Source organism: Tyto alba, unplaced genomic scaffold (assembly GCF_018691265.1).
Source record: "Tyto alba isolate M040663 unplaced genomic scaffold, T.alba_DEE_v4.0 Super-Scaffold_44, whole genome shotgun sequence".
In the NCBI taxonomy this organism is placed as follows: Eukaryota; Metazoa; Chordata; class Aves; order Strigiformes; family Tytonidae; genus Tyto; species Tyto alba.
This window is the reverse complement of record NW_024881320.1, coordinates 3,697,244-3,714,545: the sequence shown is the minus strand read 5'-3', so window position 1 is coordinate 3,714,545 and position 17,302 is coordinate 3,697,244. Positions and strand designations below refer to the sequence as shown.

The 17,302-nt window shown below is 37.7% G+C and overlaps 1 protein-coding gene and 1 long non-coding RNA gene across 5 annotated transcripts in view; one reads left to right on the top strand and one right to left on the bottom strand.

Moving 5' to 3' along the window:
• LOC122154688 overlaps positions 1–7,554 on the top strand; it is a 30,341-nt gene extending 22,787 nt beyond the window's left edge. Inside the window, exons 3-5 of the long non-coding RNA XR_006166727.1 lie at positions 702–870; positions 2,502–2,618; positions 5,931–7,554. This is a non-coding gene — a long non-coding RNA (uncharacterized LOC122154688). The remainder of the gene's footprint in view (positions 1–701; positions 871–2,501; positions 2,619–5,930) is intronic.
• Positions 2,894–17,302, bottom strand: part of IFT81 (intraflagellar transport 81) — a 49,282-nt gene continuing 34,873 nt past the window's right edge. Inside the window, exons 15-19 of one of the 4 annotated variants that reach the window (XR_004409305.2) lie at positions 16,415–16,486; positions 16,227–16,312; positions 11,677–11,722; positions 4,236–10,744; positions 2,894–3,317 (exon numbers count right to left, since the gene is read on the bottom strand). Coding sequence is in view for 2 of the 4 variants with exons in the window: in XM_009970337.3 (XP_009968639.1) it covers positions 10,562–10,744; positions 11,677–11,722; positions 16,227–16,312; positions 16,415–16,486 (387 nt within the window). In the remaining 2 variants the exon portion in view is untranslated. Of the gene's footprint in view, positions 10,745–11,676; positions 11,723–16,226; positions 16,313–16,414; positions 16,487–17,302 lie in introns of all 4 variants that reach the window. The other 3 variants (XR_004409306.2, XM_033008216.2, XM_009970337.3) reach the window with 3 other exon arrangements.

The following is a 17,302-nucleotide window of genomic DNA, read 5'->3' as shown; positions in this document are numbered from 1 at the left end:
ATGAAACAGCAGTCCTATGGGAAAATAAAATATTTCTGTAGAATGTTTTCTGATGGCTCTGCTTTGGGCAGATTACTGGGATTCCTGCTGGCTCTGGTCTAATGGCAGGAGGTGCAGGCGTGTGTGTGTGGACTGCATGTATGTGCAGTTTCTCTTTTGAAACAGTGTTTTGTAAGTTTTGGTTTACTGTCTGTGCCTTGTAAAGATAAATTGTACAGAAAGTATTAGTATATACCAAGTAATAATTTCAGTTAAAAGCAGAGTTCTCACTATTATTTTACTGGAGGAATTTTGTGTTTGAAGCTTTGAGCTTAAGTTCCATACACTCTGTGCAGCACCCTGCATTTGAAGAAGTTCCATCCAATGTTTTTTGGCCTTCTTTTAGATTCCAGGTGCAAATTATTGCTGGATTTAATCTCCTGGAAACCTACATCCTCATTGTGTTCAGGGAGCAGCCACAGTATGTGCAGTAAGAGGGCAGGCTTAATCCATGCTTATTTACTCTGTGCTTCATCTCCGGCCAATAATCACCCCCAATTTAATTAGCTAATGATGTGTTTAGGTATTCAATATTTATGCATCAGTGAAGCAATAACATTGCAAACCACTCTATTTGTTGAATGCCCTTTTATAAAAACTGGATGTACCCATATAAGTTGTTTCAAACAAAGATAAATTGTACCAGAACTGTGTATTTTCAGATAAAACTGGGTCTGATTCAGCTGCTGTATCAAAGAAAAAATCCCTTATTATGAAACTCCAGTATCCATGACTCTCCACAGAGAATATAATACTGTAAGCATTGCTGAACCTGCTGTGAAGAGTTCATCTGATTCTAATGGAACTGCACAGTAACAAGCTGTACATCTTGTAAGTAAGGAGATTTTCATCAAAGCTATTTGAGTTGGTTTTATTTTTTTGTATTGACTAAAGAACCTTATTTTTGTCTGTTTTTTTTCAAGAGGTATAAGTTTTCTTTCGAAAAAATTAACTTTGCATTAAAAAGTACTTAAAACATGTTTTTTCAGTTTTTTAAAGAAATAATGTGAACATTTTGGGTTTTTTTTTGTTCTGTTGATACTGAAATTTTTCATGGGGAAAATGGTTTTACTCCCCTGTGGTATATGCTTGTATCAACAAAAGTTCAGTTTTTGTTTAAGGCTAAATTTATCAGACTAAACAGGAGCTATCACCATTGGCTGGGTTATTCATTAACTGAGGTTACCCTGGATTTGTTCTCACATATAAAAGCAAAATTTAGTGCTCCAGTGATAAATCTGCTGCCTTTCCAGTCGAGGTCTAATTCCAACCAATTCTGTGCCAGTACACTGAGGACTACAGCAGACAAGCAGCAGCAGCAGCTCTGACCACAGCTGCCTGGGGCAATAAACCAGCAGCACAAACTCTCTTGGTCCTTACTCTGTCCTAAACCAGCCAGTTTTTCTCTTGTAGTGCTTTCACTTGCATGCACCTTTACATTTTTTGAAGAAAACATTGAATAATATTCAAAGTCTCTTAATTTCCTCTAGATGTTTAAGAAAAAATAAAATTTCCTGTTATTTCTGTGCTAGGCTATATAATCAATGTGTTTCAGCTACAGCACAAGGCAGACACTTGTAAAAAAGTGAAACACAGAATAGACACAAATAAAAAGCTGCCCCAGAGTGCTGCTATACTGGTTTATAACTGAGAGACCTAATCTTTGTTTGCATGCATGCTTGCACATGACACACACTATGTTGCTATTTAGGACTGCTTCTCTTGATATTTATCTCTCTGGGATTACAAAAAGATCTCAGGGTAGGAGAAGATCTCACACTTAGTTTTGTTGGCTCCATTAACTCAATGAAGGTAGTTGTGATGCTTTTTATGTTTGAAATTCCTTGTTATAATTTAATTAAAAACTCCTTCAGGAAATGGCTTTACATTTGTCTCTATCATACTGGTTTATCTGTATCTGTTATGACTTTTCCATTACACATTTCAATGAATTATCACATTGCAAGTGTACAGACATTTTACTTCTGAGTTACTTTTTAGGGAGTGGCAGGGGTCAGATGAGGATACTCAAAGCTAGGACACTGACTGCTGCACTGGGAAATGTTGTGACGTTTGCTATATCATTCCTTTATGTTAAAATAAATCCAACCTCGGGCTAGGATGAGGGTTGGGGGTTCTGAACAACCATGCTTGGGACAAGGCTCAGGAGGTTTCTCAGGGAGATCAGGTTGGGAATTCTGGGCATGCCCTGAGACCACAGCCCAGAGACAAGGACTAGATTCTCAGTTTTGCTTCTGTTTTGTTCCCTACTGTGGTTTGTTCATCTAGAAAATTATATAAATAGCAGAAACTTGTTTATCTGGCTGTACAGACAACAGACTTTACTAAGAGTTGTTTGTTAAATTATTTTGAGATTCTGTGATGAAAGTTGCTATACCAAATAGTTTATTTTAACCTGATTTGTGCATATGCTAATGTAGTCATGCTCACACACATATCAGTTCACAGGATCAGTTAAGAGTTGCTTCTCTTAAGCTGTCTGCAACTGCTTTACATGACAACGCCATAAAATCAGGGAACTGGATGTTCTACAGTTAGAACTTGAGCCATCAGTCACAGTAAGTATATAATAGAGCTACAAAAATACACATTGACACTAAGTGAGATCAAATGAATATAAACAATATCCTCCCAAGTAGTATATTTACATCTGCATTTGCATATACCATTTAATGTCAAATAGATCCCACTGGCATGTCTAGATTTAGTTTTGTCCTGGGTTACCACAACAAGTTTCCATGTTATACTTTGTATTTGATCATTCAGTAACACTAGACAACAGTATTACTGAAGAGAGTAAATCTTGTGAAGGATAAATGACAAGAATACTGTACTCTGTCAATTCTGGTTTTATTCACAGCATTGAAACTGCATTATCATTGCAACAAACTAATTCCATTTTGGAGTACAGTATAACAGAGAGTAATACAAATGAATTAAAATATATTGATTATATAGAAAATGAAGTGCAAACTATTTAAAACATCTTAAGTGATTAGATATAATAAAATTCTACAGATACAATTCCACAACTGGCAAACCAAAGTCAGAAGAAAACAATCACTGCACTGTAGATGGACAGAGAACCTGGCTCCTAACCTTGGCTTTTAAACTTGAAGCTTGACAAACAATATATCTCCTGTGACCCGGACAGGTGGCAGTCCCACCACAGAGCATTCGCCAGCATTACCGCTCTCCTCATTTAGACTTTACATCAAGTCTGTGTGAGCTCTGGCTTGAAATCAGATTCTTCATGTCTATAATCAAAGACAAAGGGTAACACTTATTTATTAACGCTAGTTCTAAAGAAGCAAAAGCATTACATAAAGGACCACTGTTCATTTAGATTACACAGTATTTTTAAGGGACATGTGCTACATCAGAGCATTATTTATATTACATTTGAAAGTAACTGTTGATTACCTAAAATAATTATCCTAAACAGATCGACACTGCAAAGAAGGTACAGAAAAACAGTTCTACAACAGCATAAAACTGTCTTATTTGTGGGTACACAAAAGGATTAAAGAGTATAATTTTACTCTCGTAGACCAAATGAAGTCCTAAATTGGAAAAGCAGCTCCATCCAAGGTCGCCTCTGTTGTTTCCAAAAATATCTTGAAACAAACGCAAGAGGAGCACTTTGTTGGGTGTTATCTAGACATATATAGTTTCAATCAAATTCTTCAAGAAGTGTCAGAATAAAAGTCGAACATTTGTTTGACACTGCCAAGTCACTAGCAAGTGAATCTCTTCAAAGATTGAAAACAACTTTGGTAACAGAATTAAGACATGGGATGTTTTCTGTACACTTTTTAAAAAAGCTACATTAATTTGGGATAGGATTGTAAACACTTTTTAGACATTTCATAAAAGGATTGTATAATTCTTTCCGCTACACAGGATGAAGTGTTACAAGGTTGTGTTAATGATCCCAGTAAAATATTTATAGAGCTTTTTCCAGTATGAGTTCTCTCTTTCCCTCTCGTTATATTTTATGATCAACCTTCACTTCATTCAATTAAATCAACAAGCAGAAAAGAACCTCCAGTGTGTATAGATTTTACAGTGATGCATTTCACATTTCACATGGTTGAAGTACAGTGTAGTAAATAAAATAAAAGGAGTAGCAAGCACAACAGTAACAACCCAATATGAAGTATGCCACACTTCACCTGTTAGAAGAATTCAGATTGCTTTCTAGTTATTAGCTGTGGGAGACACTTTCCCAAGGAGACTTAGTTTTGGGATGATGTCATTGCCTGTGAAATAATAAATACCCAGTTTTCATTACTGTCCTCTGAACATTAGCTAAATCTCTCAGTTTCATGGCTCACTCATGCAGATACCTGAGCAGTCAAATCAGCCTATGTGAAATGAAAATGAAAAAGAGAAATCCTTTAGAACAAAAGATGCAACGGGAATGTAAATATTAGTGGAACAGGTTGTCTGTGGGTGACTTTCAATGTTCTGATAGAGTTCTGTTTTCTTTTTAATATGCTATAAAAACATGGGAAGCTTTAAAGCACAGACTAATGGAAATGGGTACAATGTTTTATAAATACTTAAAACAATTAAAGTTTTTGAATGCTGCAGTCCACAAAATGCAGTCTTGGAGCAATACATCATTTAAAAAGCAGTTGATAAGCAAATGCATAATTTTCATGTGATTTTTAAGTTTTAGATTTTCAATTTTTAGAATCTCAAATTAATCATGCCTTTTTGCTTTTGGTAATTCTTCACTAATGGCTCTGAGACTTCTGTGATAACGGTGAAGAAATGCTTAAACATTAGTTTACCTGCCAGAAAATGCTGCAATTGTGCAAACCAAGTAAACTACTGAATTCTTCATATTTTATAACCCTAGAATTTCAACTGCTATTAAAAAACAGTAATCCAGTAAAAAAAAAAAAAAGCATTAAAACCCCACAAATGCAGAAAATCTTAATCAACAATTTTGTGGTTTTCTTCAGTATGAACCAGTTGTAAAATTTATAAAGAAGAAATTGTGAGATTAATTCCTTCATTATTTCCCTTACGTGGTTATTACTTGTATGTGATGTATGCCTTTCTGGTTTTGTTGTTGTTGCTCCCTAAGTGCCAGGCATATTTTCTATTCCATTCCAGGGAAAAGAAGTAGGGAGAGAGAAAGGAATTTATTTTGGAAAACTCATAAGATCCCATTTTCCATACTCCTATCAACTGCAATTTTTTCTGGCAAAATGTGCAGGATTTGGCTTTATCTTCTTTCAAAAGTAGACTTAAATAACTGCTTATTGTATAAATGAGCGTTTTTAAAACTTGAGTAGTTGCAATAAAATTTAGACGCTTAAAAATGACATGCTATTCTGTAATGACAGTCTGAACTGAAACAGTATAATAGACATGGCTTGAGGCGATCCATTTGCAGAACTGTAGTTCTTGGCATTCAGCAAATGCTGGTTGTGTGTATCCTAATCTGCAAAAACATGCTTTTTTCAAAAGTATGAGGAATGGAAATGCAAAAAAAGGTAAAAATATACTACTGTTAAAATAACAAAGATGAATAATGCCTTTAAATACAAGGTAATGCATAAAGTTGTATTTTAATGAAAAACACCATGAATACTTCAGCTAGATTTGTGCAAGACAGCCTCTCATAGATATATAATGAAAATCAAATCATATTGCTAAGGACCTGTGTATTTTGCTTGTTTGCATTGAGAAAAACTTGAACAAACATTTAATTTCTGTTATAAATTAGAATGTGTCTAATGCAACATTGATTTGCATTGGATAATAGTCGTTATTTTAGGTAATCACAGTTCTTTTTTATTCTCTGAGTCTTATAAATCTAATGCTGGCCCTTTAATTCCTGCTTGTTCTGTCAGGAGGAAGAATACAGAGCTAAATCCAGCAGACCTTATTTTGGCAAAACTCCCACTGAAGTCAGTGAGGGTTTGTGAAAGTAAGGACGGCATGATTTGTCTCACAGTTCCTGCTGATTATTTGGAATATGCTTGCTCCCCCCTCAAACACCCCAGCTCCTCACCGCATTTGACCTCACCACGGCGCAGTGTCTTACAGCTGTTTTTTGTCTGTAAACTGGAATCATGAAAATCAGTGTAACGCAATTGTGAAAAATACCCTTTTCACCCAATGACCTTGGAAGAAAACAGAGTGCCTTGGGAGTTTGGAGGCTGCTACTGTAGATCTAACACAACAGAAACCGAGACACTGAGAATTTGGACAATCCATTTTAAATTCATGCTGAGAATTTAAGGAACTCTTTAAACAAGCTGGAAATAGGTCAAATTCTGATTGTTAAAAAACAACTAACCAACTGGGTGTTGCCCAGACAGGTGGTACCTTGTGATAAAATTGTTGATTCGTGTAATACTTCCTCACTGGAACACTGGCACGTCCACGAAAATTTCAATTCTGTTTCCATTACAAATTGCAATAGAGAAAGGCAGCGGAAGAGTTAACAGCGTTCCTTCAGCAGGAAACTCACTGCTACAAATGATAACCCAGGGCACACGTTCAGATGCAGTTCTTTATTTTTTTCACTTCAGTCTGAGCAAATACAGGGCCAATGAAAGAAACCAGAGCTGCGAGCATCAGTGCTCTCCTCATCCACAGACAAGATGACAGAGTAACGGCTTCCCACACCCCACTGTGTCAATGTGTCATGACCCTTCTCCCGAGGGGACACCTTTCGGGTGACAGCACTTCGGCCTCTGTGGTCTTACACTCATACATCTGTCTGCCTTCATGTGGAAGCTGGCTCCGGGCTCACCAAGCACTGCCGGGGCGGTGATTTAGGAATTAGACTGATACTGCCAGATCACCCTGCACAGATCTCTTGCTGAGGACGCCACCAGGTAGTTAACAGTGAGCTTCCCGTCACGGTTCATCTAGGCCAGACGTGAATAGTGATCGAAGAAGCAACTCTGCTTTGTTTCCAGTTCCTGAACCAGCAAGTCACTCGAGAGCAGATTTTGTACCACTTATTGGGTACTATACTATCCCTGCTCATTAATGGGAACATCCTCCACTCGAGGGCATCTTCTAGGCACTGAACTGTTGCTCAACACTTCTGCTGTGTTGTGTTTTGTAACAGTAAGCAACATCATACTGTAGGAAAGTCTTACCAAGAAAACTCTGGAAATCAGTATATGTGAACATAATAAATACAACAGCAGGGTCTAACTTTTATGATTGCGGATACCTATATGCATGTGACATTAGTAGTACTATCCATGTGAGTAAAGATATACAAATAAGGAATCCTAGATTTGAGTTACTTAAGGAACTCTAAAAACATTTATTTTATTTATTATAGTTCAAATGGAAGCAAAACGGTACCAGTAATATCAAAATAATCTGATATCCAGATGGTACAATGGCTGGTCATATACTTTGGTAGATGTACTGTTTCCTCCTATCTATTTCTGATGCCTGCAATTATCTCATCTCAACATGACTAAATAAATGCAAAGCTGCAGAATCCTATAGCTGGAATACCTCCTCATCCAGTTCTGGGTAAAGATAAGGAGAAGCCTTTTGAAGCAAAGTAAGCTGCTGCTAACGAGTGACTGCTCAGATCAGTGTTCCAAGTGGAAGAAATTTGGGAAGTGCTGGAGCCCCAGATTTAGCTATGCACATTTTTTATTTATTTGGATCTTCACAAGGGAAAGGCAGGTATTCCTCCAGGTGGTATGTTTAATGCTATTAGCTAACCAGCTAGGCTATTAATAGTAACAAAGTAAAAAAAATAGAAACAAGTTTTTTGTTTCAAGTGAGGAAGTAAAGATACAACTGTGAAATTCAAAGATTTTTGAATGCTCCCATCAAATCATAAACTAGGTGGAAAAGCCAGTGAACAGAATCTATTAGAGTTGCAGTTATTAAATGTCCACTTATATAAGAAGCTAAAAATAGCATTTAAGTTTTTCAAATTTTCTTTTCATAACGGTTATTATGATTTTCTGCTTCATCTCAGAAAGTCATTTTGCTGCTGCTGTAGTGTATAATCTGTGTGCCCTTTCTTGGTGCAGTACAAATGACAGAACACTAATCAGATCAGAACAACAATCACGTCATCTTTGAGTAACCAGCAATAAACTGTTTTTACAAGGAAGAAAAATGAACTATTTTTAGGGTGACTGAACAGAAAACCAGAAAATTATTATACTCAATCTTACTTTACATCATTGCTATGAATTTCAAAAGCATTGCTTTTTTTCTGGGCAGCAGGCTAAGCCATGTAATACATCTTTATATAAATGCTCTAGTCAAATAGGGTTTCTAGGGTTTTGTTAAAAGTTTTGACTTGAAGTATATCAAACCCCCCTTCTCCCTGCCCCGTCTGGTGACTCTGAACCATACGCTGATTCCTAAGTAACCTAAATGCCCATTTTTGGTGATCATCCCATGTTTTCAGCATATCTCATATGTAGTTGTCTGTGTTATTCTACTATTGCTGGCAAGTATTCAGCAAAACCCTCCTTTAGAAGTCCAGGCCTGTGACTACAATAACTTTCTTCAGCTCAGCAGGCCCTGCAGTGCAATGCAGGTGAAGTATGGTAATAAAGGCACAGGGCAGCAGGGCCAAAATGTACAGGTGTCTCTGGAGATGGCTCTGCGCACACTATACAGTCCGCATATGTCCCTTCCCAGAGCTTCTCCCTTCCCGACCGATACAGCCGCCTCCAGTGCCTCCCTAGGGCCCGTACTCACCTCATGGAGGCAGGGAGTGGTGGCACTGCTGCCCATTCTCCCCACCCCAGCCACCTCTACCTTTTTTTTCCACTGTAAATGCACACAGGGGAAAACGTGCTGCTTCTCCTTGTCCTGGGAAAGATTAGCGTGCAGCTGTTGAGAAAGATTATCCCCAGCTATTTGGCAGCGTGGGAAGGCTTACATGAGGATGTCCTGGGAACCTGTAGATCTGAGACCCACACCTTATACATACACTGTGGTTTTGAACCCTTTGGGGGCACCTATAATAAATTTAATTAAATGACCCATTCAAACCTCTTTTTCCTGTGGCCCAGCAAGCTACTTGTCACTAACAATTTACCTTCTTTCACCTAAGAAATGTAAAAAAAAGAATGCCATACAGCCAAAAGGTAGTCATCAGATTTTAGTTTAGTTCTTTTAACAAATATAGTCAATGCAAAGGCAAACTAGGAAATATATAATTACCATATACTCTCTCAGTATAGAAAACAGATGAACTTATAGTTAGGTACCAGCGAAAGCTAAATAATGTTTTTGTCCTGAAATGACATTCTACTTCAGGCAGGAAAAACTAAAAAAAAAAAAAAAACAAACAAACAAAACTATAAAACCCACCCCAACCCTATCTAGAAATTCAATAAGCCAAGAGACTAAAGTAGAATAACAAGCGTCCTGGTCCCACAGACTTATCTCTCTGCTTCTGATCTTTGATTGTGGCTAAGAGGCGCTCATCTGAAACGAAGCGTGAGGGACAGTTTCAAGCCTCACCTACATTCCTCATACCCTGGGTCAGCTGTGGGTCTCATGGTGCAATTCTAAGGGCAGTGACAGTTGCCTGTAGCTCCTGGGTCAAAGCCCCCATACATGCAGCCTTGCTTAACTACCTGTTTTGCATACCTGAACATATGCAAGAGCCACTGTGCCATATTTACATCCATCAGTAACCCTCCATCCCTGGGATGAGCCTCTGGACAGTGTAATCACTTTGGAACCATGCTGCACAGACAAAACAGCACAAAATGTCCTCAATGGAGAAAGCCTTTAGTCAACACTTTCACATGGGCAACTCAGAAAAATTAGAAGAAGGAATATGTGCAAGAAAAATACATTTGTTAAAAACAACAACAAAAGATAATGGAAAAAGCTCAGAATCCAAATAATTGTTCTCAGATCTCGTACTCCTGACGCTGTAGTGATGAACTGTCTCCTGGAAGCACAATCAGTTTAATTCAACCGTGCAAGGAAAGTATGACTAGGAGCATGCAGGCAAGGTCTGTGCAGCTCAGAGCGAAAATGGCTCCATTCTTGTCAGTCACACTGGATGAATAAAGACAATAGGGAAGGAGAGAGCCAAGCCAGGAGGCCCACGATTATACAATATCAAGTCCCAGGCCTTGCAAAAATGTAACCTTAGTGATACAGAATAAGGAGCAGAGCAATTATGTAAATTTTCTGTGACCCTGGAGAAGGACTTCTTTTCCTTTGATCTCTCTGCAGATGCATGCCATTCCCAGCCTAATAAACCAAAGATTTACGATGAGGTTCACGCTAGTGCAGCTCTCATAACAGATCTTCCTAGCCATGTTATGTTGTCACTTAAACAACGGAGAAAAAGCTTCGTAGCATTGTTAGTTGTGCTTTTTGTTTATCCACCAAAACAAAATAGTGTACAACAAATTTATGTAGAAGTGATGAAAGCAACAATACATAGTAAGAGGTTACCTTTAAGATGCCAACACAGTCTTCCTACTTTATGTCAGTATCAAGGAGGAAGAATTCATAACACAAGCCTATCTTTACCCCCTTCCTGAATGACTTGACCAATCGCTGTTTGATTTTGTTGTTTCAGAAAACATTCTCTCTTACATTCCATTAACTGCTGAAAATCCTGCCACATTTTAATTTGCTTCATATTTGGCCCATGACTTTCCCGCACAACCTTCTGCTTCTCTCGTAATTTCTGTCAAAAATACAAAAATATTAGATTTCTGGGACAGTTCTACGCCACAAAAATTCCTTACATAAGCAGCTTGATTTGTATATGCTACTGAAATATTATTTTGTTCAAGTTGATAACACTCCTTGCAAATGATAAATGTGTTAACACCTGGGACTCAGACATCTGCTTTGCATGGACTGACAATTATTTCAATGTTTTTAAACTGTCTAAATAATAGTCTTATCTATTTGAGAAGTTATGGTAAAATATGAGCTCATTTCCATACAGCGCTCTTGTAGTATCAATCTACAACCTGCAATTGATTCAGATCATGATATTATAAACAGGAAATTAATGTTTTACAATTAAACGTGCTACCAATTATTAATAGTGGCAGCCTGAACCTGTAAAAATCACTCACAGTGTCATAAAAAGGAAACTAATAAAAGAAAGATGTTTAGTGTGAATTGGTAAGCCTAACCTCATCCCTGCTGATCTGAGCTTCAGACAAGATTAAAAACAGACAACTGCTTTTGTTTAACGCTGTGGCGCTGATGATCCCCTGGCCTTTAATAACAGTGATAAGGCTGACAGGCTCAAAATTTATTGTCTTCAACATGTTGCTTTATATACAACAAAAAATTTGAGCTGGCACAGTTTGTTATACCCATGTTTCAGTTCTTATCCAAATGGTTTTCAGGGAATGTGCTGTCACGTTAAGCTGTTTGACTATCTTTTACAAGCAGCTCATGCTATCCTCTGCAGGAAATCAAGCCCCGAAGAACGAGCATGATCTCTTTTCAGGGTATTAGTTACCAATGCCAGCAGTAATGGAATTTTCTTTGTAGGCTGCAATATGCTTTTTATAAAAGGCTGACCACAGTCTTTAGTAAAAAGCCCCACAAAAATCTGAAATATACCATTTTTTTACAAGGAAAAAACCTCATTCTTACCTTCCCAAGGTTTTCTTGCTCAAGGATCATTCGTGTATACTGTTCTCTGAAGGAAATATAAAATATCTTTATTATTATTTTATTTGGTTCTATGTAATAGGACAGAACAAAGATACAAGCAGAGAACATTATGAAAGGATTGGGAGGTTCACAAATGAGACAGAAGAGGAAGCATGAACAACATAGCCCTTGACATCAGAGATCAGATCTCTCTGATTCTCTCAGTTGTGCAGTTGGGAAAAGTGATATTGGATAAGAGCTCTTACGTTTTTGAAGCAGGCATGATGAATGCTCCTTCCAGCTTGAAGACAACAGCAAGATCATTTAGGTAAGATATCCCTGATCCCGTTTTAATAACGCATTTATCCTGGTGATATTCTGAGGTTAGCCACAGTGGCCTCATTTGTACAAGTGCCAGAGTTTACAAATCCACAGCCCTTCATTGCTCTGAATGTAGTGTTAGAACGAGTGGGAAAATACAGGCACAAAGGGGAATAGCATTTCACCCCAGGTTTGAGGAATCCAATGACTGCAATGGAACTGCTGTGCATTCCTCACCTTCAGAAAACAGCCATCACATTTAGGTGCCTAAATATAGGCTTAGAAGCATAACTGTTGACATTCATTATTAAAAATCTTGGCTGTACACCTTTGTCTGTAACAAGTGGCTGGATCACTTTCTGACATATGCAAACTTGATACATGAAACCTGACAATATAATATGCAAAGCATAACAGCACGATGCAGATGCATTGCTATGTATTTATTTTAATTTTTCTGGAAATGTGACGATAAAAAAAATCTTCACTGATTCACTTAAAAAAAAAAAAATTCAGATTCCATGTGTAACACATACACATAGGGGTTGAGAGTTTACTATCTGAATACAAAATAAACTGGCTCATCTAAAGAATTTTCCCAGTTGCCCAGGGTAGAAGAACATTGCATAGAGAAATTGAGGCTGCTCTAAGTGCCTTGCCGCAGAGCTGATCCCTAGCAACCCTCACCAAATCAAAGAGATGGAAAGCCACACTGAATCTTCTTATTTCCACTGGCACACAGCATGTGTTTGCACACATTTGGCCTTGAGAACTTACTTTTTTTCTTTAAGTAGACTTTTCAAAGTAATCATCAGAAGATTAGATGTCTTTCCTAGTAAGTTTTTCTTTACTATTTATAATGATGACTGGAAAGAACGCAACTTAGTAACTTCATTTAAGAACCCACAACTTACTATTTTTAGAGAAAAAAATTAACTTTTCAGATTCCTAAGAAGTGACTCCACGGAACAGAGAGTTTATATTCAATAAAGAGGGATGGAATTAAGACATTTTTTGTTCAATACGTTGTTAGAAAAGTGCTGTTCTATTTATGGTTCATTTTTACTCCGTTTACATTCCAGTGCCTGCTGAAAAATACATTCACATTCTAAAAGGATGTCTAGAAAAAAATTTTATTGTCTTATTTTACATTTTGCAAAGATGTCTATATTGAACTTCATTGTAATTCATTTAAACGTGACGGGTGTGCGACCTCTTACAGAAGGTCAAAAATGTGTATAGTCACTGTGAGAGGATAAATTCCCTAGCTTCTGTGCCCACAGCCAGCAAGGGAGACAGGAACAGCAGAGAGAGTGGTAATGCTCCGTTCACATTCTCCTCACCATACCTGGAATTACATAGCTGGACTCATGCTTAATTCCAGCATTTGGCTTTGATGGCTTGTCTGTGTGAATACTCACATTGTGGATGTTCGTTTCACCAGTATTTCAGTTGGAGCATTTTTTTGCTTAGCATCTGGGAATAAACTCAGTCCCTCCCCTTCCCCGCGAGGCCATAAAAGGACAGTGCCTGCTGTCTGACCTGCATTTCCTCTCAGCTGCTTGGCTGAGCTGTGGTGCTTTTCATGCTAATGAATTTTCACATCATCACTAACATTTTTCTCACAGCCACTTCTCTTTTCATCCTTCTGCTTAATTTTGCTGTTTCATCATCTTCCAGTGGATTAATCTTTTATTTCCTATAGCCTTATGTTATTTTGTAAAATGGAATAAGAGGCTTCTTAGCCTCCATTCACATTTTACCTCCTCGTCTTTTCCTTCTCCCACTCTAACATTAGTAGCTTTGATTCCTTCCTTACTCTTATTTTCCTAAATTGTTTACTACATAGTGTAAAAACATTTTCATGTCTCAGATCCTCGCAGAAGGTCTCTGTGATGGATATTAATCTCACCCATTGTTTCCTAGTGATCTTTGCCTCGTGTTCTAGAGCAGCAGATGCAGCTCCACAGGTACCAGTGCAAGGTGCATCAGGACAACTTCTAGTTCATGAGGATCTGATGGAGGAAGATGACCCCATCTCAGTGTCTCCTGAGGGGATCCGGGATCCCTGGAGTTCTCTCGCTCAGTTTGACACATCGCTTTCCCTGCCAATAGCCCCATTCCAGAGCCCATAACATCTTAGTGGTCAACTACTGCCTTTTCTCACTCCACAATGAGTGAAGAAATTGCCTCTGGTGATACTGAATGACATTTGATTATGTACACTACCAACTACCTGTGCTTCCCTCGTTGCCATCACTGCAATAGAAAGGTCCAGAAATTATTCTGAGAGGTAAAAAGTCCTAAGAGGACAGACATTTTAGGAAATTAATTTATTCTCCCATCTTCTTTGAGAAGTGACAGACAATTACTGTTTCTCTTTTGCTGTTATGATGGCAGCATGCTGGATGATCTGAAGCTTTCAAATGGAATGTAGAATGATTATTAGTTGTCTAATTAAGCAGTTCTATCTTTGCTTTGCCACTCATTCATGTTTTTAAGTTGTTTTGTGAATGGGACAATTTTGTGAAGCGTTTTGGCACACTGTAGAGAAGACTGTACACAAACCACAGCTCTGACATGACAGATTACACAGATTTCAAGTAACAATCTGTCCCGTTGCTGAAATACAAATGCAGAAGTCTAAGAAGAGGCCTCACATGAAGGAACTATATTGCTGTGGCTGTTTAAAGCCTAAGCAATAAAGCAAACTGTGGGAATGCTGATTGATGCAGCGGGTGAGATGGAGACATACAAGGCAGAGCTGATACCCCTTCTGCACTGAACTAAAAATGATATACTCTGGAGACACCTTGGTACAATAATGACTACACCTTTAAGGAGACCCAATCCTCCTCTCAGAGTGTTTTTCACTCATTCCATTCATTAAAAAATAAACCAAAAAGACCCCTGATCAATCCAAGCAAACATGAATTCTAAAACCTCTGTCTTTATCTTCGTGACTGAGAAATACTGTGGTGCGAATGCCAAAAGACCACCTTGTAAAACCAGTGATAACAATTTAAGCTTGTTTATTTTGCTGACAGTTAGCATCTAAGAATTTTTTTTTTTTTTTGTCAAGGATAAAACTAGCTGGGAAACAGCATTTCTATTTCATGCAAAATTCTGAAATTTTGAAAAAACTAAGTATGAAGAATAAAACCAGGTATTTTGACACTTTTACCAAATGAAAGTCATAAATGTTTTGGTTGGGATTTTCCCGATGTTTAATTTTGATGGGGCTGAACTAGCTTGTTGACTTTATTGTCTGAATTTTGTTTCAACTTTTACATTATATTAAAAGATTGAACATACACAAAATTTCAAACAGGATAGTTTTACAAAAATATTTAGGATGCAGTAGAGTGTAAAAAATCTGTATGACATGGTAACATTTAGACTTCTTAGCACAGATACTTAATCCAAAATATCTCATTCTCAAGAAACAATTCAATCTGTGGCAGGACCGCATCATTTAAAATAGAAAACTGCACAGAAAAATTTATCAGCTCAATTTGTAACCTTTTCTGCTTCTCTCCCTACCAGGCAAAGGCAAGAGGTCCTGAAAAAACATACACAGGATGAAGGAACTGGTTTTATAATTGGAGTAAATAAAAATGAGTTTAAAGATGACGGTTAGTGTGAAGGTGCAGAACAGTATTCATTCTACCTCCAGTAAGAACTACAAAATCCATTTATGCCGAGTATACGCAGTCCTCCACTCCTGTACCAGTGATGGCAGTAGCTACTATAATGAAAGAAGAGTAGAAGATTTTCAAGAAATGGCCAGATTCTGAGGGCAGCATATGGCTGCTCTCTGAGAGGTGGCAGACTTCTACTCCTGCATGCTGGAGTAGAAGAACTAGAACTTGTTTCAGGGAGAAACTTGGCAGGGGCATTATGTCTGGTAGAGCCTCACTTCCTGCGGGACCCAGCCGAAGCACAGCTTCTCTGAGCTTGTGCCAACAGGGGCTGCAAGTTAAAACTGCTATCTGGGGCCTATAATCTCCAGCAGGAAGGGAAAATCTTCTGGTATGTCTGAGAGAACTCATAGGTTTACAGCAGTATATACTGGAATTTGAGATGCTTATTTTTAGATTATTATAGTGTTTCTAAATTTATCAGGTGAACTCCTCCAGTTCAAATGCCAGTGAGAAAATTCCTGACTTTGGCCTTAGTTTAAGAATATCCTTCAAGCTAACACAAAGGAAATACATTCATACACTTACCGAATTGCCTTTCGTCTCTCCTGTGGGTCTGGGGAGATGTATGCCTTCATTTCTTCTTTAGCACGCTGCAGCTGTATTTCTAGATTCTATAAAGAAATGCATAATTTAAAAAAAAAAAAAAAAAATATATATATTATAATTGCTGTTTCATTTCACAATGAACAATTTGGTCCATCTTGTGATCTTACCCTTATCATGCAGTTAATGTAACGGTAGTTGCTTTCTTCCTGAACACACTCCTCAAGAAGTCCTTTCACTTCCTGTAGTACAAGAATAAGATTTCAAAGGACATGATAACCGAAAGTCCACAGGAGATGCCCTGTGTTGCTATATAAACCATGAGAGTCTGTAATAGAAACAGGCAAAATACCGAATTGAAAATTTCTTAAAAGTTTACATAACTTAGGCTTTACAGAAGACTCTTTTAAAGTGAAAGACAATGGCTTTTTTTAGATTTGCAGTTTCAGTCACAGAGATGCTAAACAGTTGTTAACAGGTGTTTATTAATATGACTGCCTTCTAACAGACACTCCACAAGTGTTGCCAAGACTCTTGTTCCTAAGCACATCTTAAGGGCTAAATACAGTTATGAATAAGCATTTCCTGGAACACATCTGCAAAATGTAAATTAGAAGCTACAGGCATGTTAATAGTATGTTAATTAGCAATCAATTACATTGAGAAGTATGGAGATAGTAAGTTAGTCCTATCTCTAAATGGTCCATGCCAAAAAAGCCCAATAATCCAAATGGAATTCATGTACTCCAGGTCGCACGGCAGTTGTCAAATCCAAAACTCTGTTACCATGTGATTTTCAGACCATCCTCTGGAAAACTGAATTCTACCGTTCAACTGCACGAGTTTGCTGACACTCATGTCCAGCTTAATCAGTGGATGTGATTGTCATCATATGTTAGAAAATTACTAAGATTTGTTTGCCAAGAAAAAAACCCCTTGATTGATATTGTAAAATAGTTTTCATGGGAGGTCTAATTTGTAGTAGGTTCATCTGTGGATTCTTTTATTTTGCTTGGATTAAGCTATACAAAGGTACTTTTAGTACAGGAAAATAATTA